The sequence below is a fragment of the Chiloscyllium plagiosum genome, unplaced genomic scaffold (genome assembly GCF_037043375.1).
Source record: "Chiloscyllium plagiosum isolate Xiang-an unplaced genomic scaffold, Cpla_swu_hap1 HiC_scaffold_30, whole genome shotgun sequence".
Taxonomy (NCBI): domain Eukaryota; kingdom Metazoa; phylum Chordata; class Chondrichthyes; order Orectolobiformes; family Hemiscylliidae; genus Chiloscyllium; species Chiloscyllium plagiosum.
This window is the reverse complement of record NW_028270168.1, coordinates 31,598,956-31,624,111: the sequence shown is the minus strand read 5'-3', so window position 1 is coordinate 31,624,111 and position 25,156 is coordinate 31,598,956. Positions and strand designations below refer to the sequence as shown.

Here is a 25,156-nt window from a genome sequence, read left to right as displayed (position 1 = left end):
GTTAGTTTTAAAATAGTGATGGAAAAGGATAGACCAGATCTAAAAATTGAAGTTGTAAATTGGAGAAAGGCTGATTTTGACGGTATTAAGCAAAAACTTTCAAAAGCTGATTGGATGCAGATGTTCGCAGGTTAAGGGATGGTTGGAAAATGGGAATCCTTCAGAGAGTCCAGAGAAAATATATTCCTGTTAGGGTGAAAGGAAAGGCTGGGAGGTATAGGGAATGCTGGATGACTAAAGAAATTGAGGGTTTGGTTAAGGAAAAAAAGGGAAGCATATGTCAGTTCATAGACAGGATAGATCGAGTGAATCCTGAGAAGAGTATAAAGGCAGTAGGAGTATACTTGAGAGGGAAATCAGGAGGACAAAAAGGGGACATAACTTTGGCAAATAGAATTAAGGAGAATCCAAAGGGTTTTTACAAATACATTAAGGGCAAAAGGGTAACTATGGAAAGAACAGGGCCCCTCAAAGATCAGCAAGGTGGCCTTTGTGTGGAGCCACAGGAGATGGGGGAGATACTAAATTAGTATTTTGCATCTGTATTTACTATGGAAAAGGACATAAGATATAGAAGGTAGGGAAATAAATGATGACATCTTGAAAAATATCCACATCAGAGTAGGAAGTGCTGTCTTGAAATGCGTGAAAGTGGATAAATCCCCAGGACCTGATCAGGTGTACCTTAGAACTCTGTGGGAAGCTAGGGAAATGATTGCAAGGCCCTTTACGGAGATATTTGTATCATTGATTGTCACAGGTGAGGTGCCAGAAGACTGGAGCTTAGCTAACGTGGTGCCACTGTTAAAGAAGTGTGGTAAGGACAAGCCAGGGAATTATAGACCAGTGAGCTTGATGTCGGTGGTGGGCAAGTTGTGGGAGGGAATCCTGAGGGACAGGATGTACATGTATTTGGAAAGGCAAGCACTGATAGTCTTTTGCGTGGGAAATCATGTCTCTCAAACTTGAATGAGTTTTTTGAAGTAGTAGCAAAGAGGATTGAGGGCAGAGTGGTAGATGTGATCTATATGGACTTCAGTAAGGTGTTCAACAAGGTTCCCCATGGGAGACTAGTTAGCAAGGTTAGATCTCATGGTGCATTGTCATATCTAGACTTAACTATTCCATTGCATTCCTGGCCTCCCTCCTGTGTTGTAAGCTCGGAAAACTTGAGGTCATCCAAAATTCTGCTTCCTGCGACCTAATCTACACTGTGTCTTATTTGTCCAAGACTCCTCTACTCACTGGCACCTGGTAAAGCAATTACTCCATTTTTACATTCTCATCCTCTGTCCTCTATATTCATTGTCATCATTGCCCACAACCTTGTTTAGTTCTGGGCTTTTGGGAACCCTGATTTCAATTACTTCACCGTTTGGCTCTGCTTTCAGTTGCCTAGAATTTCTAAACACCATCTCTCCTTCACATTTTTAAAAGTCCTTAAAACATATCTACTTTGTCCGCACACCTGGTTACCTAGCCTCATCTCATTTGCTGAATGCATTCTAGTGAAGTGTTTTCAGATGCTCTATTATGCTGCACCTGCTACATTGTTCCTATGTGTTGCTGAATTTGCCCACCAACTAATATTATCTTCCAGTAGAAATTGGTAAGTCTTTTATCATCTTGAGATGAAGTACCTTGAAACATTAATTTCTGTTGTAATTTGAAACAACATGGCAGGCAACTTGGACGCACTGTTCGCAAGCTGCATTGATACCAGGAGAATGCCTCTGCTTCTGTTTGATAACTTATGGCCAACTGAAAGGATAGAAGATTCCTTCAGTGCCATCTCATTAAAGAAAAAAACACTTTCAAGCAGATTCTCTCAGTATTATAACAAGAATAGATTGTGTATGCATGTTTTTGGAATTGAGCTTGAATATACTGATTAGCTCTGAGAAATGTTATTTTAGCAATTTGTTAGAGCTGGATGTGTCAGTGGATTGGAGTCTGATCAAAGTGATATCTTTTCAAAAAGTGGCACAGATCTAACCTGACAGTACTGCATGTGTTAATGGCTTGAGTGAATAAATTGGGTGTGTATGGACAGATATAAAAATTCCTGTCACATGAATTCCATTTGCCCACTTTGTTCTCAAGGAGGCTACAGAGAAACAACAAATATATTTTGTAGTTCTTATATTCGTTCATGAGATGTGAGCTGCATTCTTGAGTCCCTGCTGTTCATTTGCTGTAGGTAGACTCTCAATGTCATTAGGGAGGAAGATACAGGATTTTGACCCAGTGACAGTGAAGGAATGATGATATTTCCAAGTTAGGGTGTTGAGTGGCTTGGAAGGGAACGTGCAGGTGGTGGTGTTCCTGCTGCTCTTGTCTTTTTAGTTGGAAGTAGCCATCGGTTTGAAAGGTGCCTTTATAAATCTGTTTCTGGAGTGCATTTTGTAGATGGTGCACACTGTAGATGGTAGCAACACACTGTTGCTACTGAACACAGTAGTGGAAGGAATGAATATTTGTTATTGTGTGCCAATCAAGTGGGCTTTTTAATGTTGAAGTTGCACATATTCAGGCAAGTGGAGAGTATTCCATCACACTCTTGACTTGTCACTTGTAGATGTTAGAGAGGTAAAAACAATGACTGCAGATGCTGGAAACCAGATTCTGGATTAGTGGTGCTGGAAGAACACAGCAATTCAGGCAGCATCCGAGGACAGGCAAAATCCGAGGGCAGGCAAAATCGATGTTTCGGGCAAAAGCCCTTCATGTTGGACAGGCTTTAGACAGAAGATGCGATACTGCAGGATTTTGAACCTGTGACCTGCTCTTGTAGCCACAATACTTGTATGGATAGCCCAGCTCCGTTTCTGGTCAGTGGTATGCCTGTGTGAGTGCAGAATCCAGTGATGATAATGGCCCCCTGACATTCAGTGGCATTAGCAAGTTCTGTCTTCTGAGAAATGGGTCATTGTCTGGCACTTTGTGAATGTTACTTGGCACTTATCAGCCCAAACCTGGATACTGTCTATGCCTTGCTGCATTTGAACATGGACTGCATGAGATTCTAAAGAGTCAAATAACGGTGAATGTTGTGCAATTATCAGTGAACATCCCACTTCTGCCTTACCAATGGTCAGAAGATCATTGAAGCAGCTAGAAATGATGTGCTTAGGACATTTACACGGAGGAACTTCTGCAGAGATTTCCAGGAGCTGAAATGAATGACCACAACAATCTTCCTTCGTGCCAGATATGGTACAGGTATCATCAGTGATTAATTTAATGGTGGGGCTTTTTTTAGTTTGTCTTAATGGATGACAGTAATCACATTCGTTAACTGTGAATCAGAATTGTAGTGAATTGGTTCTGCGTATGGTCTTAAATAATATGATGTGGTGGTGCCGATATTGGACTGGGGTGGATAAAGTGATAAATACAACACCAGGTTATAGTCCAACAGGTTTATTTGGAAGTTGAAAACTTGTACTTCCAAATAAACCTCCTGGACTGTAACCTGGTGTCGTATGATTTTTAACTTTAATATGACTTGGATATAGCAGTCGTGACAATGCTATCGCTTGAAAAAAAAATTATTTTGTCCTTGGGTTTTTTTGGAGAGGTCATAAAAGCAGAGGTATTGAAGAGTCTAGTTTAACAATGGGAGGGGAGTGATCAGTTCTCCCAGTTCATTTTTTTTTCTAGTTACCTTTTAGCTGTAACACTTACAAGATATGTGATTCCAGATGTGGTGGCTGTCTGGAATGCTCTTCCCCAGAGGGCAGTGAAGGCCCAGTCTCTGGATTCATTTAAGAAAGAGTTGGATAGAGCTCTCAAGGATAGTGGAATCAAGGGTTATGGAGAAGGCAGGAACAGGATACTGATTAAGGATAATCAGTCATGATCATATTGAATGGTGGTGCAGGCCAGAAGGGCAGAATGGCTTACTCCTGCACCTATTGTCTATTGTCCGGGAAAGTTGCAAGCTTCACTAAAGGATTCCTCTGACTTTATCTGAAATCTCTGAATGTTCCATTCTGCCTGTAAGAATCTGTTTGAATTTACCTTTTTGCCAAGGAATGTGTTATGGGATGTTAATATATTGGAACAGTTAATTGGTAATAGTTATTGTATTTGGTTGATTAAGTTTTCAATAGTTAAATTCTAAATTCCACTTTTGTTCGCGTTTCAACTGTTGTGATTAAATAAATCCCGTTTTGCTTAAAGCCAAGTGGTTTGCCCAGTTGCAGCACATCTGGAATATCCATTTCACATCTGTCTTTAAATTGAGAAAAAGTTAGGGTCTAAGCTACCTTCTTTTGAGATGTTTTGAGGGAATTTGGCCTGGTCCGTGGCACACTGTTTCAATAATTTTCTTTTTACAGATCTCGGAGATCTATGTGGGTGGAGAATCAGGTGACATGTCAGCTAAGGAGAAACTATTACTTTGGACGCAGAAATTGACAGAAGGTTACTCTGGATTAAAATGCTCCAATTTCACCTCTAGCTGGAGTGATGGAAAAGTATTCAATGCCATCATCCATAAGTACAGGTGAACTAATGCGATCGAATTGCCCAAATATAGTTTTGACTTTCTCCACTTTTTTTCTTTGTTCATATGTAATTCAAATAACCCACTTCAACATTTCCAATCCCTGAAAAAGTTTTATATGTCAGATGTGACTGTTACTTGATTGGACTTGTTACATTTTAAAAAAGAATGTTAATTATGATTTATATTTTGATTATTTTGTAATTAATTTCAGTGTATTGATGTCAATTTGATACTTGGTTTTGCAGACCAGACCTCATTGACATGGAAAAAGTTGCACTTCAGAGCAATCAGGAGAATTTGGAGCAAGCCTTTGCTGTTGCTGAAGCACTTGGTGTTACAAGACTGTTGGATCCAGAAGGTAGGCTGTAAAGTTATAGAGACTACACTGTACAAGAAAAGTGTTTCTGCCATATGACACGTGCATTATTATTGTTCATCTGAGTATGAAATCGACTAAAGATGGATAAAATGTTCAGAGTCTGCACAATGTCAATTAGATTTAAAATATTTTTCAAGCATTTATCACTAACACTGTTTTTTAGCTGATGGTGTTTTCCCAAGATGTATTCCTATGTTTTGAAACTGCAATGCTTGTAACAAGGTGTGTGCTTGAGTTTCTATTTCCTCTGCTCTTGAAAAAAAGGACTAAGTTCTGCTACTGGTATAGTACGGTGATCCAAAAACCTTTGTCATATAAGTATATGTTGCCAACCAGGTGTTGAGTAGGCATCTGCCACCATCTCCATTTTCTAACTGGGTCGATAGAACTCACATTGCTAAGTGATAGAGGAAAACAACTGGGTGGTCTGATAAGATGCTCGTATCGTAAACACAATGTAATTTAGTACATGAACGCAATCAAGCATAAGCTGAACATTAATAAGATCACTAATGTTACTAAGACAGGAAACCCAGGTGGCAGGTCTGCCTTTATTTTAATGTTTTTATTTAACCTATTTTTCTAATCAATCAGTTCAGATGTTATTCCACACCTCTGGAGCAGGAGTAACTTGAACCCAGACCTCCTGGTCCAGAGGTAGGAATGCTATCCCTGCACCACAAGTGACACTCCAGCTCTGCTTTTCTTGAGATCCTGAACTGTCCTGCATTTCCCACTCATGTCCTTATGATACAGTTAGATTGGGTGGAACTTAATGCAACCTTCAGCACTAGTTGTTTCGGAACCATTGCTTCATAACAAAAACTTGGGCCAATAATCCAGAAAACATGTATTCAGTTCCAACAACAATACTTTGAGCATCTGAATTCATAAAATAAATTTTATAGAAGAAATAGGGGAAAAATAAGGCTCAGTCAGTAAAAGTGACTATTGTAAAGGACATATCTTTCTATTCTTCTGTATTTTTGATTGTGGACTCAAGTGGGAAGGGTTTAGTGCACTTTTTATAAGTAAGTTATCAAAATTCAGTGTAACTGGTGCTTTAAATTGTCACTTTATTGAAGGAAATGGGAGAGGTTGGTTGCAGATGAGCTGGCATCAGGTAGTGTTTGCAAAGTGAGATTTGACTCACAGCAAATAACTGGTTTATGGAGGTGTGATCAGCTGTGGATGACAGAGGCCATTTGTGTGCCATCAACTATGTTTTGGTTCTGCAGCTAAACAACTTGCAGATATGAACGGTGTTACCAGAATCCTTCAGACCTGTGGAAGGGGAGATGGTGTATTTCTCTGCAGTAGAGAATACTTGAAACCTGAAGAAAACCAGCTTATTTTCCCTCGCCAGTTACTGTAAACTGTTATTTTTGACAAATAAATCAATGACTTTATCATTTGTAAACCTGTTGTCTGTGCCTCTTGCAAGGAAATGGATAATGCCTGGAGAAGAGAGATTGAAGAATAGCAATCCTGGCAAGCAAAACGATCAGGGACTGTTGATTATTTACTGGAGACAGAAACTATTGAGCCCCCCTTTCTCAAATTGCTTTCCCTTCTATCAATAACAATTTTTTCTTCATTGCTCTCTGTCTGTGTGTGTGTGTGTGTGTGTGTAGGAGAGTTACATGTTGACAGTTCACAATAGTTTGTCTGTAACATGAATCTACTTAAGTACAGAAACCTGGTCAGTATTTTGAGTCAACTTGTGGCTAAAAAGGCAGATCAGTTAGGGAATTTTGTATTTCGATTGAATGTTTAACTTTGGGAATTGTGAGGTTTTATTTCCAGTGTGCTATCCTATTGCGACATGACCCTCCAGAAGGAAACCTGCTGACCTTAACTCAGGCTGACATAGCTGTGACTCCAGTGCCCACACCACTGTGGTTGGTTTTCGTTCATTGTAAAGATGTACTTTATTTGTAAATCTTTAGGGAGATGCACAGATACTAAAACAGTTCTGGGCGACTTTGCACATCAATAAAAACAAACCTTGGATCTGACATTCCCTGCATTATGCAGGACACAATTTACATACATTGGAGGCAACAAAAGAGTGACAACTGAATCAAACCCCTGTTGTACTTTGGCAGAAAGACCTTAGACAGTGGTCTTTCCCCTCTGTGCCTTGGTGGCAGCAGTAAAAGCTTTAGTGCATCCCTCAGTATGTCATCCTGGACTTTGGAGCATGCCAGTCTACAACATTCAGTTGAGGTAATATTTTTGCACTAAATGACCAACAACATTTGAACAGACCAAAGAGTGTCTTTCACCGGGTTGGTGGACCTCCAGGCATAGTCAATGTTTGTCTGTGTGTTGTGGGGAACAGATCATAGAGCACAGAGTCCTGCATCATGGAGCTGCCCAGATGAACCTCAGTAAAATCACTGCATCTCTCTTCAGACCTCCTTTGCATAGGCAGATCCTACAAGGAAATGTGTGACAATTTTTAACGACTGTTTTAAATGAGTTGTGGTAGGATAAGTGTACACAGACACACATCAAAGGAAGCAGCGTGCAGTGGCAAAGAGCATCCAGGTCTCCATGAAGAATCTGATGGGCAGTACCCTTCTCACCATAAACCATCACCTGCATCTTGGTGCTTGTTTTCAAATTCCAGCAATGAGGAATTCTGCCAAATGACTTTGACAGTCTGCTCAAGAAGCCACACAACAGTATCAGCCTTCTCGTTTTCTCAGTGTCTTGAGGATGCTACATGCTGACCACTCCCTGATGCACTTGTGGGCAAAGGTGTTTTCCTTTACAAGTTTTTTCCACAAGGTACAGCTGATAGAGTGGTCAACTACTTGGAGTGTTCTGTGATACCAATGCCAGACCCATTCTTCCTAACACCAGGGACAGGTAGAACCTCTGTACGGAGTGACACTTGGTGTTTGTGTACCAAGGGCAAAGGTGAGGACTGCAGATGCTGGAGATCAGAGTCTAGATTAGAGTGGTGCTAGAAAAGCACAGCAGGTCAGGCAGCATCTGAGGAGCAGGAAAAGCAGAAGGGCTTTTGCCCAGCACATCTATTTTCCTGCTTCTCGGATGCTGCCTGACCTGCGCTTTTCCAGAACCACTCTAATTCTAGTTTGTGTACCAAGGGTCTATGCACAGCTTGATACAGCCGCACACCAGGGTGGTCATCCGGGTGGATATATTCTTCCCCTCCTTAGCTGAAACTTTGTGCGTGGTGTTCCTGTGAACATGGTCTATCTTTGGCCTCCAGATGAAATGGAAGATGGCTCAGGTGATTGCAATGGTGCAGGTTCAGGGAATGGGCCAGACCTGCACCACATATAAGAATACTCAGTACCTCAGGTTTAATTTTAATTTAATTTTCGTTTTAACTTAAGTTTTAATCTTGTTATCTAGTCCACCATTTGAAACCTTGTTGAGTGCCTTACTATTATATAAATGACCAGGTTTTTACCCACAATGAAAAGGGAGCAGTGCTCCCATCTACACAGTTTCTGTCTCACCTAGACTATGTGCTCCTTGCATGTCTTGGCATATCTTGCACTTGATACCTAATAGTCACCCGATGTAGCCCAGCTGGCCCCTCAGTTGTATCAAAAATAATCTTTTAGAAGGAGAATACCCACCACCATTTTCTTAGAACGGCTGGGAATAAGCCATAAGTCCTGACATCAGTTTCCTCATTTTCCCTCTCCCCACCTTATCCCAGATCCAACCTTCCCACTTGGCACTATCCTCTTGAACTGTCCTACCTGTACATCTTCCTTCCCACCTATTCGCTCCCCCCTCCTCTCTGACCGATCACCATCACCTCCTACCTTCATCTACTATTGCATTCCCAGCTACCTTCCCCCAGCAACCCCCCACCCATTTATCTCTCAGCACTCCTTGGGCCACCCCCTCATTCCTGTTGAAGCTACCTCATGCTCAAAATGTCGCCTTTCCTGCTCTCCACAGATGCTGCCTGACCGGCTGTGCTTTTCTAGAATCACACTTTTTGACTCTGATATCCAGCAGCTGCAGTCCTCACTTCCTCCTTTGTAGTTACAGCCATGTTCTGAGAATAAGAATATAATTAGATATCATAGTCCTCTAATGTATGAAGCGTATTTTATGTAATGTCTGTAACTATCTGAGTACTGTTTTAAAGAGAACCTACTGAATCTGCTTTTAGGCTATCAATTATGAGTTGTTTGCCTTGTGGTTCTCGAGGGAAGTAACAGAGTTATTTTTTCAGATGTTGATGTTCCATCTCCGGATGAGAAGTCAGTCCTCACTTATGTCTCCTCCATATATGAATCATTCCCAAAGGTCCCAGAAGGAGGTGAAGGTGTCAATGCAAATGTAAGTCTTCAAACTTTCCAACTTGTAGCTTAGCATTGTATTACAATGTATTACATTGCAAATGCAGACTTAACCAGAGCTGCTGACGTGAAAATGGCTTAATACTTTAGTTGATAGATAAAACAATGTAATGCAATCTTTTTTTTTTTGCACAGTTATGGGTTTTATTCAAAGTTACCTGGAAATGGATTTTTTAACACCTTCCATATCAAAATTCAGTTTCATTAATAAATTACTTGTGATAAATTCATAATTATTTCCTATTCAGAAGGAGACCATCCCATCCATACAAACCCCTTGCAAATCAATCCTATCGGTCTAACTCTCCAACTCTGTCCCTGCATCCTTGCAATGCTATTGTGCTCAAGTGCCCAACCAATTTCGCTCTTGTCAAAGTTGAATACCAAGAGACTTTGTGAAACCTGGAAACTTGGAATTTAGCCATGGATTGCAGTGTCGCTGGTTGGCCAGCATTTATTACCTGTCCCTAGTTACCCTAGGTGGTGGTAAGCTGCCTTTGTTAAGACACTGCAGTCCATGTGCTGTTGGTTCACCCACATTGCCCTTAGGGAGGGAACGCTAGGATTTTGACTCCAGGATTTTTGACTTAATTCTTGTACTTCTGAATGTTCTTAGAAATATAACAATAACTACTTTGCCAATTATTCTATTTTAACAATGTGTCGATCTGTTAAAGAACTGCAGGAAGGGTCAGAATTATTTATTGCGTGGAGGCGAAGAGCTGTGCAGCACAGAAACTGACCCTTCAGTCTAACTCATCCATACTGACCAGATATCCTAAATTAATCTAGTCCCATTTGCCAGCACTTGGCCCATATCCCTCTAAACCCTTCCTATTCATATACCCACCCTTTTAAATGTTGTTGTACCCACTTCCTCTGGCTGTTCATTCTATGCACACACCACTCTGTGTGGAAAAGTTGTCCCTTAGGTACCTTTTTAAATCTTTGCCCTCTTACCTTAAACTTGTGTCCTCTAGCATTGATTCCCTTACTCTGCGGAAAAGACCTTGACTATTCACCCTATCCATACCCTTCATGATTTTATAATCTTTCAAGAGGTCGCCACTCAGCCTCCGACACTCCACGGAAAATAGCCCCAGCCTAGTTATCCTCCAATCCTGGCAATAGCCTTGTAAATGCTCTAAACTCTTTCAAGTTTCACAATATATTTCCTTTGGCAGGGAGACCTGAACTGAATGTAGTAGTCCTAAAGTGGCCTAACTAATATCCTGTAAGCAGCCACATGATCTCCCAACTCCTATACGCAAAAAACTGACCAACAAAGGCGTGTACCAAAAGCTGCTTTCACTGTCCTGTCTACCTGCGACTCCACTTGCACTCTAAGGTCTCTTTGTTTGCAACATGCATCAGGACCTTACCATTAAGTATAGAAGTCCTGCCCTGATTTGCACTACTGAAATGTAGTACCTCACATTTATCTATATTAAACTCCATCTGCCACTCTTCAGCCCATTTGGCCAACATCCCAGTATGCTCTGAAGTAACCTTCACTATGCACTACACCACCACTTTTGGTGTCATCTGCAAACTTACTAACCATACCTCCGATGTTCGCGTCCAATCATTTATAGAAATGACAAAAAGAAGTGGACCCAGACTGATTCTTATGTCACGGGCCTCCAGTTCTCCAAAAAACAACTCTGCACTACTACCCTCTGTCTCCTACCTTTGAGTCAATTTTGTATCCAATAGCTCGTTCTCCTTGTGTTCCGTGTGATCTAACCTTGTTAACGTGTCCACCATGCAAAACCTTGTCGAGTGCAATACTATCATATAACTGTTGAAGTTTACGGCACAGAATGAAGCTATCCAACGTATACCTTTTCTAGACAAATCCAAAGTCTATTCTACTTCCCTGCTACTTTCCTAGAGTCTGGTGTCTTCCAATGCTTCAAACATTTATTAAGACTTCCCTCAAAGGATGCATTAGTCTCCACTTCAGTCAGATCATTTGGTAAAGCATTTCATTCTTCAATCAAATTTCTATGTAAAGAAATTTCACCTGATATTTCTCCACATACTGTGTTAAATTGATAATCCCACATTGCTAACTCCCAAATAACACAAATTAATCCTTCTGTGTTCACTATTAAAACTGTTTAATTTTAGAAGTCTGTATGAGTGCCCTTTTTCAACTTAAGTGTCTGCTACAACTACTGCATCCCATCACTAGTACAACTTGCTAACTCTGTACATTGTTGGGCTTTTGCCCTTTTTTATGATCAATCACCCAAAAATTGCACAGTATTCTGTGACTTAATAAATATTTGTGTATAAGTCCATGATTTCTACTTTATTCTATACACTATGCTGCATGTGTGAAATCCAACATTCCTTTGTTTATTCTCTTTACATACCTGCACTTTCAGGGAAATACCTATTTCAACTCTTAGTCATTCATTGTTCATTCTCAACATTTCATGTCATAATGTTGATTCTGCATTTTTTTGTATTGCCTAACTCTTAGCATTTAAGTTGCATTTGCCATTTGTCTACCAGTACTTCTCACCTGTGTATCCTTTCCTAAAGTTGATTAACAGTACCGCTTACTCCAAATATTTTATTTTCGTGTGAACGAAGTTCAAAATGCATTTCTTCTGTCCAAGTTCAGCCCTTCTATGTATAACAAGATTGAAAGAGGGCCCAGCCCTTCCTTTTTGGGGTGGAGTACAGCTGACCCTGTTCCAGGCTGAGCATAGATTGTTTGCCTGATCATTGTTTAATGACTGGTTGTTTGAAACTTTGTATCCATAATACTCTGCTCCGTATCACCTAATATGTCTGAACTTCTCCAAGGAAACTCTTGGCACGCTTTATCAAATGCTTTTCTGAAAATGTTATATGCACCTCGCCTGCTACTTCTTTATTTGATTCATCTTCAATAAAACCTAAATTGTCAAATTTGCCATTCAAAAGTTTGAACTTCCTGCCCTTGATTTTGTTTTCTGTATTTCTAACTCTTCAGTCATTCGATTACCATTTATTGATGATAAATATTTAACTATGGCTATATGGTTTATCCTCCTTCCTTTCAGAAGAAGGATTTTACATCAGCTACTCTGTCCTTCCTTAGTTAAGGAAGATTGAAAAATTTATGGCCATAGATCCTGCTGCTTTCTGTTTGTTTGTCAAGCCATATAAACAGCTGCATAAAATTAATAGTGTTGCCATTAATAGCAATAAACCGCTCCAGACTGAAGTACGAACTGGATACTTTGGTTTGAGTTCATTAAATGATTGATTGTCACTTGTCCATTTATCAGAAGGTGGTGTAGGTGGCACACATACTAACTAAAATTCATTTTCTATCGCAGAATTGTGCATCACAGAAGAAGTATATTCAGCTCAGGATTATGGTTTTTTTCGAAGTTGTTGTCAACTCATTGTTCTATCTTTAAAGATTTATGCACATGAACCGCCAGGTTTCTGCCCTCTTTTTATAAACTAAATAGTACAATTTTACTCCTTTATCACAAACTTTTCCAAAATGCATCACTTGATACTAGCCTACATCAAATTTTACCTACCATATATCTTCACATTTTAACTGTGTACTTCAAAAGTCTGTCCTCTATCTTATCTACACTTCCAAGTTTTAAGTCATTTGTAAACTCTACATTTTACCTACCTTACCCAAGATCTTATTATTAACATATGTCAAAAAAAAGTTTGCATTGTTGTTGAATTGATTAGTTAAGTATTCTAATTGATGTGAATCATCATTTAGTCTCTTCTGATTATTGTTACTGTTTTTCTCTCCAGGAGGTTGATTCTAAGTGGCAGGAATACCAGAATAAAGTAAACTACCTCTTCCAGTGGATCAGGCAGCATATCACACTGATGTCTGATAAAGCTTTTCCACACAATCCTGTAGAACTTAAGGTGAATATTAATATCTTCCTGCTGTGTCATTTATATATTGAACTGGGCAACCATTTAGTATTTAAATGAATCCAGATGGCAACAGTATGTTTTCTTTTGATTCATAATGTGGACACAAGCTTGCTGCAAATATAAATTGAAAAATAGCACACTATCTGCAGCCCAGTACTTGTGCTATCAGTAAATAGAATAACTACCATATCTCAGTTGATGAAACAAAGCTGAAATTGCTGGAGAAACTCAGCAAGTCTGGCAGCACCTTTTGGAGAGGAGGCAGAATCGGTGTTTCAGGTGCAATACTATAGCGTCTAGGGCAGTCTCCTTTCGAAGAAGGGTCACTGGACTCAAAACATTGACTTTGCTTTTTGTCACAAATGCTGCCAGACCTGCTGAGCTTCTCCAGGCATTTCTATTTTTATTCCAGATTTCCAGTATCTGCAGTTCTTTGTTTCTTTCCCCAGTTGATGGATTTCAGATTTATTGAAAGTGAAATGATTTTCGAATTTGACTTTGGTTTAAAATAATTAATTTATCTTTAAACTATTTTAATTTATTTTGACATGTATTAAGCTCTTGTCTGATTAAGGGACTACAGTTGAATTCATTGCTTATTTAATGAATTTTACTAGTTCTAGGTAGAAAATGTTTGCAATACTGGAATCTTGACTGCCCAACTTTGGAAAGGGGAACAAAAGTGAAAACAAAAAGTGGGACTCCATGAAAATCCTCTTGAAATGAATTAATCTTAGTCATATAGCCCATAGAGTAGTTAGTTATATCTTTTTTGGTTGAGGGGATTGTGGGAGTAGTTGTGGAAAAACTGTAAAGGTATATTCATGGGATTTTTATATATAATAGCATATTTTTCTGCAAATCTGTGAAATGGTGCAGCAAAGTCTTTGGATTCTGTCATGTAAACTTGAGCTAAAGATTCATTTCTCTTTCTTTTCCCCAGGCACTTTATAATGAATATGTACATTTTAAAGAAACTGAAATACCAGCAAAAGAAGCAGAAAAGGCACAAATACAACATTTATATAAATTATTTGAGGTAAGATGTTGGGGACTAGAAATTGGATTGAGCATAAATCAAAAGGCTGACCCAGGGAAAGCAGGGAATTACGGAAGAGTCAGCCTGACATCTGTGGTGGGTGGGATGGTGGGGGAGAATGTTATTGGAGTCTATATTCAAGAATAGGGTAACTGATCACCTGGAAAATTTTCAGTTAATTAGGAAGAGTTAGCATGGATTCAGGTCGATCATTTTTTGACAGACCGCATTTTTGAAGTGGTGACAAAGATGGTGGACAAAAGTAAGTTGATGCATTTGTGATATGGACTTCCAGAAGGCTTTTGATAAAGTTCCATACAAGAGAATGTTAACTAAGATACAAGCCCAGGGAATTGAGGGCATATTACTAACATGGATACGTAGTTGCTGAGTGGCAAGAAACAAAGTTGGCGTAATGGTACATACTCAAATTGGCAAGATGTGATTAGTGTTCTGTAGGGATCTTTGTGGGGGGGATGAATTATTCACCATAATCATTAAAAACTTGGATAATAGCATGAAAAGTCCAATATCCAAATTTGCTAATGACACAAATTTGGGCAGCATTGCAGATAGTGTTCACAGCAGCATAATATTACAACAGATTTGATGAATGAGTTAAGCTGTAGCAGATATGTTTTAATATAAGCAAGTGTGAAATTTTCCATTTTGGACCAAAAAAAGAATAGGTCGGTATTTTTTTTAGAAGGCGTAATGTTAAATACAGTGGATGGCCAGTGAGATTTGGGGATTAGATACCTAGCTCTTTAAAATGACGTGAACATGTACAGAAAATAGGCAAGAAGGCTAATGAAATGCTGGCCTTGTACCTTAAAAAGCTGGAGTATAAGAGTGAGATGTTATGCTGCAGCTATACAAATCGCTTTGTCGACCCCACTTAGAATACTGTGAGCAGATCTGGGCATCACATCTTAGGAAGGATGTTTTGACCCTGGAGGAAGTTAATGCATGTTTACAAGGATGATACATTGACTTCGGGTGTTAAGTTATGAGGAGCGATTGAACAAATTAGACCTTTATTCTCTGGAATTTATAGAGTTAAGGGGCGATCTAGCCAACGTCTTCAGGATGTTAGAGAAAGTCTGGATAGAATTAGGCCAGGCCATTCAGGAAAGATATTAGAAAGCACTTATTTATGCACATAGAGTAGTGGAGGTTTGGAATTCTCTTTCTCAAACTGCAATCGATGCTAATTCAGTTGTTAATTTTGACTCTGAGATGGACAAATTTTTATTAAACAAGGTATCAAGGGATATAAGCCCAAAGCAGGCATGTGGAGTTAGGCCACTGATCTTATTGAATAGTGGAGCAAGTCCAAAGGTCAGAATGGCCTACTACCGTTCCTAATTGTGATCTGGTAACTTGTGATTTTAATTGTAGCGATGTAGCAGCACCTCTTTTGGATAGTACTAGTGAGCTGTAGGTGCTATGCATTGAGGACAGCCAGTTGGGTTGGCTTTGAGAGTCAATAGTCAAAGGAGCCCAATTGTGGGAGGGGAATATGTGTGGGGGTTTAAATGGTGATCAGTTATTGCACATGTTCTTAATATGGGTAAGAGAGGAATACCTCTCCTAACTCCATATCATGAATTGATTTTCTTTGAAATGACATTCTTGAACGGTCCCGTTTCGGGATTGTTGATTGGACTCCTCAGCATGAATGCATGCTAGAGGTTGTAATTGTGCACAGTCCGACTTCACAACACACCCTGGAAACAACCTTTAGACACCCCTCTCCCCCAAGATTTGCACAAACACTCATCCACTTTATCATCGAAACAAGGCAAAAGCATGAGCACTCCAGTGGATGATGCATCTGTAGTGCAGAATATGCTTGCACATTGTTTGTTGTTTTGGACCCTTTGGTTACGCAATCCAATTTATAGGGCTGGATTGTTAAAAAGACAGCATTTTTCCTAAACAGATAATGTATGTTTCAGTGATGGAACTTGTGCATATTGTAATAACTTAAATTGCAATATCTGTTTCTTTTCCCTTTTTAGGTTTGGATAGAGTTTGGTCGAATTTTGCTTCCCCAAGGATACCACCCCAATGATGTAGAGGAAGAATGGGGCAAACTGATCATTGAAATGTTAGAGAGAGAGAAGGCCCTCAGACCTGCAGTAGACAGGTTTGTTAATTAATGATTATTATTATGTTTTCAGTTTTGCAGGCAAATATAATCTGTGGTAAAAATGAAATTTTCACACCACATCCAACAGAATAACCATCAGGGCTATTTATATGCTCTATTTGTGCAATTCCACCATCCCTATGATTTTAAAAAATCCTTTATGTTAGCAACTCTTGGTTATCGATATATGTTAGGGAAATAAGATTGATTACAGAGCTGGTTCTCAGTAAGCAATTCTGTCTCTGCAATTGGTAATTCTTGTACATAACAAAGCAAAATAGGACATCTTTCTTTGTTAAAACAATCAGTACAGTAATATTATGGGTAGGTAGGTTGGGTCTGATACAGCAGCAAACCTGGATCTTATTAATACTGAATTGTTTTCAAATTGATTTAGAAAAGTATGATGCTCCTTTCAGATAGTTTCACGTTATGCCATCGCGCTTTTGAAAGGACTTGTAATTGTATGATTATGCCAGTGTCAGTGCAGCATTAGACACTGGAAATAAAGTATTTTGAATTTTATACATTCTTCAATACATTAATAAGCTTCTTTTAATGTTTATTTGGAATATTTAATACTTCTTGGAAAATAATAAATGAAAAGCTAATGATCAGTATGTTAACTTTACTGTTTACATAGAGCTCCATGTTTTCTGTTTCTCCCTTCACCCAAAAGCACTGTTGGCCAAGTCACAGACTGAGTAGGCAGGACTTTTTGGTAGCATGGTACCACAATATTAGCGATGAATTCAAAGGTTTGGAACTCCAGCAAAACAGTTAGTAAACTTAGGTGTGATTAATTAAAGCACCTTAACCTGCACTGACTTGCATGTTCTTATTAATAAGATACTATACCAAAGGTTCAGCAGGAAGACTGGCAATAGGCAATGTTTGGATAGTAGTGTGTCAAAGATCAAGATTGCAATTGATAAATAACACAGCATATTCAGAAGTCCTATTTCATGCTTATGCTAATCTTAGTAAATCACAGGTTGTTGATGAAGCCACCTTTCAAAATGTGTTGCTGTAGGACAGGTTGAGGAAAAGGTTAGAATGGTATAATTATTCTAATCCCCTTCATTCAGGGAGGTGAGTAAATGTAGAACTATTTACTATGAAATGGATTCATATACAAATTTGGATATGGTGGACACTTAAGCATATTTTGAAAAGTCATATTCATTGAAATGCATGAAATAGACAACTGCAGTAACAGCCAGATTTTACAAACAATAAATGTGCTTGATGGTAGCGTAGAAAGTCAACTTGTTTAATGTGAAATTAATTTCTGTCTTTTCTGTTTTCTTTTGCAGGCTGGAACTACTGCTGCAGATTGCCAATAAAATCCAAAATGGAGCTTTGAACTGTGAGGAAAAAATAACATTGGCCAAAAATACTCTGCAAGCTGTGAGTAGTGGTGACCAAGACAGAGATAATTTGTAATATCTCTCTTCTGTGGGGGATAGATTCATTTTATATACATCATAAAATCAAAAGTGCTAAAAATAGTCAGATTTGTGCAGAGAGGAAAAAGTAAATGTTTCTGATCTGTGAACTCGTCAGAACTGAAAAGTTAAAAATGTAATAGGTTTTGAGCAACTGAAAAGGAGAAAAATGGGAAGAATATCAAAAAAGGAAGATAGTATAGAGGAAAAAGATATTAAATGGCAAAACCTTTGTGGCAAGACAGAGAGAGAGAGCGCACGCGAGAGAGAGAGAGAAATTCAAGAATGAAATTAAAGGGAAAGTGAGAATAAGAGAAGTTAGAAAGACAACAGAATCAACAGAGCAGAAAACTCAAGGGATTGTATAGTATGGTCAAGTGAAATAGGGATTGATAGGAAGGGTGAGGGGATGAATATATGAATGCATGGCGCATAAGAGGTAAGGTGGATGAGCTTGAGGCTCAGTTGGAAATTGGCAGGTATGATGTGGGGATAACCGAGATGTGGCTTCAAGTGGACAGGGCCTGGGAATTGAATATTCAAGGCTATACGTGCTATGGAAAGGACAGACTGACGGGCAGAAAGGGTGGGGTGGCCCTGTTGGTGAGGAATGAAATTCAGTCCCTTGCGAGGGGGGCACATAGAATCAGGAGACGTAGAATCAGTGTAGATAGAGCTGAGAAATTCTAAGGGTAGAAAGACCCTGGTGTGAGTTATCTACAGGCCCCCAAACAGTAGTCTGGATGTAGGGTGTAAGTTGAATAAGGATTGAAATTGGCCTGTCACAGCGATATTACCACAGTTGTTATGGGGGACTTTAACATGCAGATTACTGGGAGAATCAGGATGGTACTGGATCCCAAGAAAAGGAGCTTGTGGAGTGCCTCCAAGATAGATTCTTAGAACAGCTGGTGCTGGAGCCTACCAGGGAGAAGGTAATTCTGGATCTCTTGTGCAACAAACCGGATTTGATCAGGGACCTCAAAGTAAAGGAGCCATTAGGAGGTGGTGATCATAATATAAGTTTTCATCTGCAATTTGAGAGGGGGAAGGGAGAATCAGAAGTGTCAGTATTGCAATTGAACAAAGGGAACTATGGAGCTACGAGGGCGGAGCTGGCCAAAGATCAATGGTTCAAAACCTTAGCAGGGATGGTAGTGGAACAACAATGGCAGGTATTTCTGGATATAATGCAGAAGGTGCAGGATCAGTTAATTCCAAAGGGGAACCAGGGACGGCTGTGGCTGACAAGGGAAGTTAAGGACTGTATAAAGATAAGAGAAGTATAGCATAGCAAAGATGAGCAGGGAGCCGGAGGACTGGGAAACTTTTAAAGAGCAACAGAGGATAACTAAAAAGGCAATATGTAAAGAAAAAATGTGGTACGAAGGCAAACTGGCCAATAATATAAAGGAGGATAGTAAAAGCTTTTTAAAAGAAAAAAATGGTTAAGACTAAAATTGGGCCCTTGAAGACAGAAATGGGTGAATTCATTATGGGGAACAAGGAAATGGCAGAAGAGTTGAATAGGTACTTTGGATCTGTCTTCACTGGGGAAGACCCAAGCAATCTCCCAGGTGTACTGAAGGGAATTTATATTAGGCAGGAAATGGTGTTCGATAGACTGTTAGGTCTGAAGGCTGATAAGACCCTGGGACCTGCTGATCTGCATCCCAGGGTACTTAAGGAGGTGGCTCTAGAAATTGTGGATGCATTGGTAATCATTTTCCAATGTTTCATAGATTCAGGATCAATTGGAACAGATTGGAGGGTGGCTAATGTTGTCCCATTTTTCAAGAAAGGAGGGAGAGAGAAAACGGAATTATAGACCAGTTAGCCGACGTCAGTAGTGGGAAAGATGCTGGAGTCAATTATAAAAGATGAAATTACGACTTGTTTGGATAGCAGTAACAGGATAGGTCAGAGTCAGCATGGATTTATGAAGGGGCAATCGTGCTTGACTAATCTCTTGGAATTGCATCTTTTTGAGGATGTAGCTATGAAGATAGACAAGGGAGAGCCAGTGGATGTAGTGTACCTGGACTTTATCAAAGGCTTTCTGAAAGTCCCACATAGATTAGTGAGCAAAATTAGGGCCCATGGTATTAAGGGCAAAATACTGACTTGGATTGAAAATTGGCTGGCCGGAAGCAAAGAGTAGTGATAAATGGGTCCATTTCAGAATGGCACGTGGTGACCAGTGGGGTACAACAAGGTTCGGTGCTGAGACCACAGCTTTTAAAATCTACATTAATGATATAGATGAAGGTATTAAAAATAATATTAGCAAATTTACTGATGACACAAAGCTGGGTGGCAGGTGAAATGTGAGGAGGATGTTATGAAAATACAGGGTGCCTTGGACAGGCTGGGTGAGTGGACACCTGCATGGCAGATGCAGTTAATGTGGATAAATGTGTGGCTATCCACATTGACAAGAACAGGAAGGCAGATTATTATCAAAATGGAGTCAAGTTAGGTAAAGAAGTACAACGAGATCTAGGTGTTCTTTTACTTCAGTCAACGAAAGCATGCATGCAGGTACAGCAGGCAGTGAAGATAGCTAATGGCATGCTGGCCTTCATAACGAGGAATTGAGTATAGGAGCAAAGAGGTCCTTCGGCAGCTGTACAGGGCCCTGGTAAGACTGCACCTGGAGTATTGTGTGCAGTTTTGGTCGCCAAATTTGAGAAAGGACATTCTGGCTATTGAGGGAGTGCAGCGTAGGTTCACTAGGTCAATTCCTGGAATGGCGGGTCTATCATATGTTGAAAGAGTGGAGTGACTGGGCTTGTATACCCTTGAATTTAGAAGGATGAGCGGGGATCTGATTGAGACATATAAGGGTATTAAAGGATTGGACACTCTGGAGGCAAGAAGCACGTTTCTGCTGATGGGGGAGTCCAGAACCAGAGGACACAGTTTAAAAATAATGGGTAGACCATTTAGAATAGAGTTGAGGAGAAACTTCTTCACCCGAAGAGTGGTGGATATATGGAATGCTCTGCCTCCAGAAGGCAGTGCAGGTCAAGTCTCTGGATACTTTCAAGAAAGAGATGGATAGAGCTCTTAGAGATAGTGAAATCAAGGGTTATGGCGATAAGGCAGGAACAGGATACTGATCAGCCATGATCCTAATGAATGGGGTGCTGGCTCCAAGGGCTGAATGACCTACTCCTGCACCTATTAACTGGAGACAGAGTTTATGATCTTCATGTTGTGTTCAGAAGGCTGTAAAGTGCTTAAATGAAAATGCGCTGTTTACGAAATGTTGCGTTTCATTTGAATACTGTAGCAGGCCAAGGACAGAATTGCCAGAATGGAAGTAATGAATTAAAATGGAAACTTTTTGACTTAATGGCAGTGTTCTGTAAACTGATCTCTCCAGTGTAGCAGGGACCACATCATGGACAGTAAATGAAGATTCATGTTTGCTGCAATTCATGACATTCAACATCTGACTATATGATCGTTCTTGTGAGCTGGATTAACAATTATTTTTCCCAGAGTTATGATTGACTAAATAATAAACTTCCCAAATTAATGTTTTAGGGTCATGTCACAGATGGATGGATTTAAAATAAATTTGATTTATTTCGTCTTGTTTTTTCCCAGGATGCTGCTCACATCGAGTCAGGCCAGCAGGTTCAATATGAAACCGAGGTGCTTATGTACTTAGAGGAGTGTGAGCAAATAATACGTCAGCTTCAAATTGATGTGCAGATTCTTCGAGATGAGAAGTATTATCAAGTGGAACAGATTGCTATGAGGTATGCTTATTTTTATAATATGTTTATTTGGATCAATGTACTCATTCCATATAAAGCAATGCACCAATTAAGAGAACATAAATTCAAATTGTTGTAAATGTTATTGCGGTAAATGCAGTAATAAATTGTGGCTTTCACATTTGTTATTTCTTTAAGCAGTGCTGTTACAATGCACTGAATGTTCAAAAAGTAATTGTGTAATTGATGTTTACTTTCTGTGATATTTAGGTTGTCAAATATTGTTTAGTATCATTTTGTTTTAATACATAAAAGGAAGTTGACATATCAATATTAAGGTACTATTAAACTGATAAATACTGTGACTTGAAGATGTTTCCAAGTTCCAGTATGAAATTTAGTTTAGTCTGATAAGATCTTGACTGAAATAATACCTCTACCAAAGGACAAGTAAGTGAAGCACTTATAAAGTCGATGTTGTCATCTATATTCTGTTTAGTGGAATTGAAGTGGCAAGGATAAAATATTATTTTACCGGTGAAGTTCTGGATGCCAGATCTGTAGCCAACTCTGAAGAGGAGCATTTAGAGCTATAATTTGTTAAAAGGGCATTTTAATGCTTATTGAAATACAGAATGGTGGGTGAATTGTAATGGAAAGAAAATTTCCTTGTTTCAAAAACTCAGTTCCAGTGTTGCCTACAACTAGGTTAGTAATGTGCTATCACATATTCAGTGAACATATTGTTCTCCACTTCAGTAACACATTTATTCACACTGCAAATTAACCTTAATATATCAAGTCACCACATCAATGCATCCGTGCCGCCTTTAAATTTGGAAATATGTTGCTGATTTTATGGTAAAATTGTCAGTTCTTGCATTTGTGTCTCCACTCAATTAGAACAAGGTTAAGGTTGTCATAAAATCTTTAACATAGGCCTTTGGAGTGCCAGATATTTTCTCAACAACTTGTTCAGAGATGTTATTACACACCTCTGGAACAGGTGAGACTTGAAACCAGGCCTCCTGCAGTAGAGGTAGGGACTCGACACTGCACCACAAAAGTCCAACTAGCTATTTTGTTGATTTTAAATGTGCCCATCCCCTGCAGTTTCCTTCCCCATCCTATGCTTCCTAAATCTTGCCTAATCGCATCGTAATTGCCTTTCTCCCAGCTGTAACTCTTGCCCAGTAGTATACACCTATCCCTTTATGTCACTAAAGTAAACTTTAGTCAACTTTCCAGAGATTGACTGGGAACACTATAGTACTATAGATGGGTCAGTTTTTGTCCAGTGTGTGCATGAGGGCTTCCTGAAACAGTATGTAGACAGGCCAACAAGGGGCGAAGCCACATTAGATTTGGTACTGGGTAATGAGCCCAGCCAGGTGTTAGACTTGGAACTAGGTGAGCACTTTGGTGATAGCGATCACAATTCTGTTATATTTACTTCAGTGATAGGTGTATACCACTGGGCAAGAGGTACAGCTGGGGAAAGGCAATTACGATGCGATTAGGCAAGATTTAGGAAACATAGGATGGGGAAGGAAACTGCAGGAGATGGGCACATTAGAAATGTGGAGTTTATTCAAGGAAAAGCTCCCGAGTGTCCTAGATAAGTATGTACCTGTCGGGCAAGGAGGAAACTGTAGAGCGCAGGAGCCGTGGTTTATGAAGGAAGTGGAATCTCTCCAAGAGAAAGAAGGCTTATTTTAGAATGAGATGTGAAGGCTCAGGGCACTTGAGGATTGCAAGGTAGCCAGGAAAGACCTAAAGAGAGAGCTCAGAAGAGCCAGGAGGAGACATGAGAAGTTGTTGGCGGATAGGATCAGGGTAAACCCTAAGGCTTTCTATTGGTATTTAAGGAATAAAAGAATGACGAGAGTAAGATTAGGGTCAATCAAGGATAGTAGTGGGAAGTTGTGTGTGGAGTCAGGAGATAGGGGAGCACTAAATGAATATTTTTCGACAGTATTCACTCTAGAAAACGACAATGTTGTTGAGGAGAATACTGAGATACAGGCTACTAGACTAGGTGTGATTGAGGTTCACAAGGAAGAGGTATTAGAAATCCGGCAGAGTGTGAAAATAGATAAGTCCCCTGGGCCAGATGGTATTTATCCTAGGATCCTCTGGGGAACCAGGGAGGAAATTGCCGAGCCTTTGGCCTTGATCTTTAAATCATCATTGTCTACAGGAATAGTGCCAGAAGACTGGAGGATAGCAAATGTGGTTCCCCTCTTCAAGAAGGGGAGTAGAGACAACCCTGGTAATTATAGACCAGTGAGCCTTACTTCAGTTGTTGGTAAAGTGTTGGAAACTATTGTAAGAAGTAGGATTTATAATTATCTAGAAAATAATATTTTGATTAGGGATAGTCAGCATGGTTTTGTGAAGGGTAGGTCGTGCCTCACAAACCTTGAGTTCTTTGAGAAGATGACCAAACAAGTAGATGAGAGTAAACCAGTTGATGTGGTGTATATGGATTTCAGCAAGGCGTTCGATAAGGTTCCCCACAGTAGGCTATTATACAAAATGCAGAGGAATGGGACTGTGGGAGATGTAGCAGTTTGGATCCGTAATTGGCTTGCTGAAAGAAGACAGAGGGTGGTGGTTGATGGGAAATGTTCATCCTGGAGTCCAGTTATTAGTGGTGTACGCAAGGGTCGGTGTTGGGTCCACTGCTATTCGTCATTTTTATAAATGACCTGGATGAGGGCATAGAAGGATGGGTTTGTAAATTTGCAGACGACACTAAGGTCGGTGGAGTGGTGGATAGTGACGAAGGATGTTGTAGGTTACAGAGAGACATAGATAAGCTGCAGAGGTGGCAAATGGAGTTTAATGTGGACAAGTGTGAAGTGATTCACTTTGGTCGGAGTAACCGGAATGCAAAGTACTGGGCTAATGGTAAGATTTTTGGTAGTGTAGATCAGCAGAGAGATCTCGGTGTCCAGGTACACAGATCCTTGAAAGTTGCCACCCAGTTTGACAGGGTTGTTCAGAAGGCATGGTGTTTTAGCTTTTATTAATAGAAGGATCGAGTTTTGGAACAATGAGGTTATGCTACAGCTGTACAAAACTCTGGTGCGGCCACACTTGGAGTATTGTGTACCGTTCTGGTCACCGCATTATAAGAAGGATGTGGAAGCTTTGGAAAGGGTGCAGAAGAGATTTACTAGGATGTTGCCTGGTATGGAGGGAAGGTCTTATGAGGAAAGGCTGAGGAAAATGAGGCTGTTTTTGTTGGAGAGAAGGTTGAGAGGCGACTTAATAGAGACATATAAGATAATCAGAGGGTTAGATAGGGTGGACAGGGAGAGCCTTTTTCCAAGTATGGTGACGGCAAGTATGAGTGGGCCTAGCTTTAAATTGAGGGGTGATAGATATAGGACAGATGTCAGAGGTAGTTTCTTTACTCCGAGTAGTAAGGGTATGGAATGCTTTGCCTGCAACGATAGTAGATTCGCCAACTTTAAGTACATTTAACTCGTCATCGGACAAGTATATGGAAGTACATGGAATAGTGTAGGTTAGATGGGCTTCGGATTGGTATGACAGGTCGGCACAACGTCAAGGGCCGAAGGGCCTGTGCTGTGCTGTAATGTTCTATGT

The 25,156-nt window shown here is 39.9% G+C and overlaps 1 protein-coding gene across 1 annotated transcript in view; it reads left to right on the top strand.

Annotated features, from left to right (window-relative positions):
- LOC122563694 (microtubule-actin cross-linking factor 1) overlaps positions 1–25,156 on the top strand; it is a 536,485-nt gene that overhangs the window by 240,407 nt on the left and 270,922 nt on the right. Inside the window, 8 exon segments of the mRNA XM_087976866.1 lie at positions 4,344–4,510; positions 4,759–4,871; positions 9,124–9,230; positions 13,037–13,156; positions 14,112–14,207; positions 16,232–16,359; positions 17,679–17,772; positions 21,426–21,580. Of these exon segments, the coding sequence (XP_087832992.1) occupies positions 4,344–4,510; positions 4,759–4,871; positions 9,124–9,230; positions 13,037–13,156; positions 14,112–14,207; positions 16,232–16,359; positions 17,679–17,772; positions 21,426–21,580 (980 nt within the window).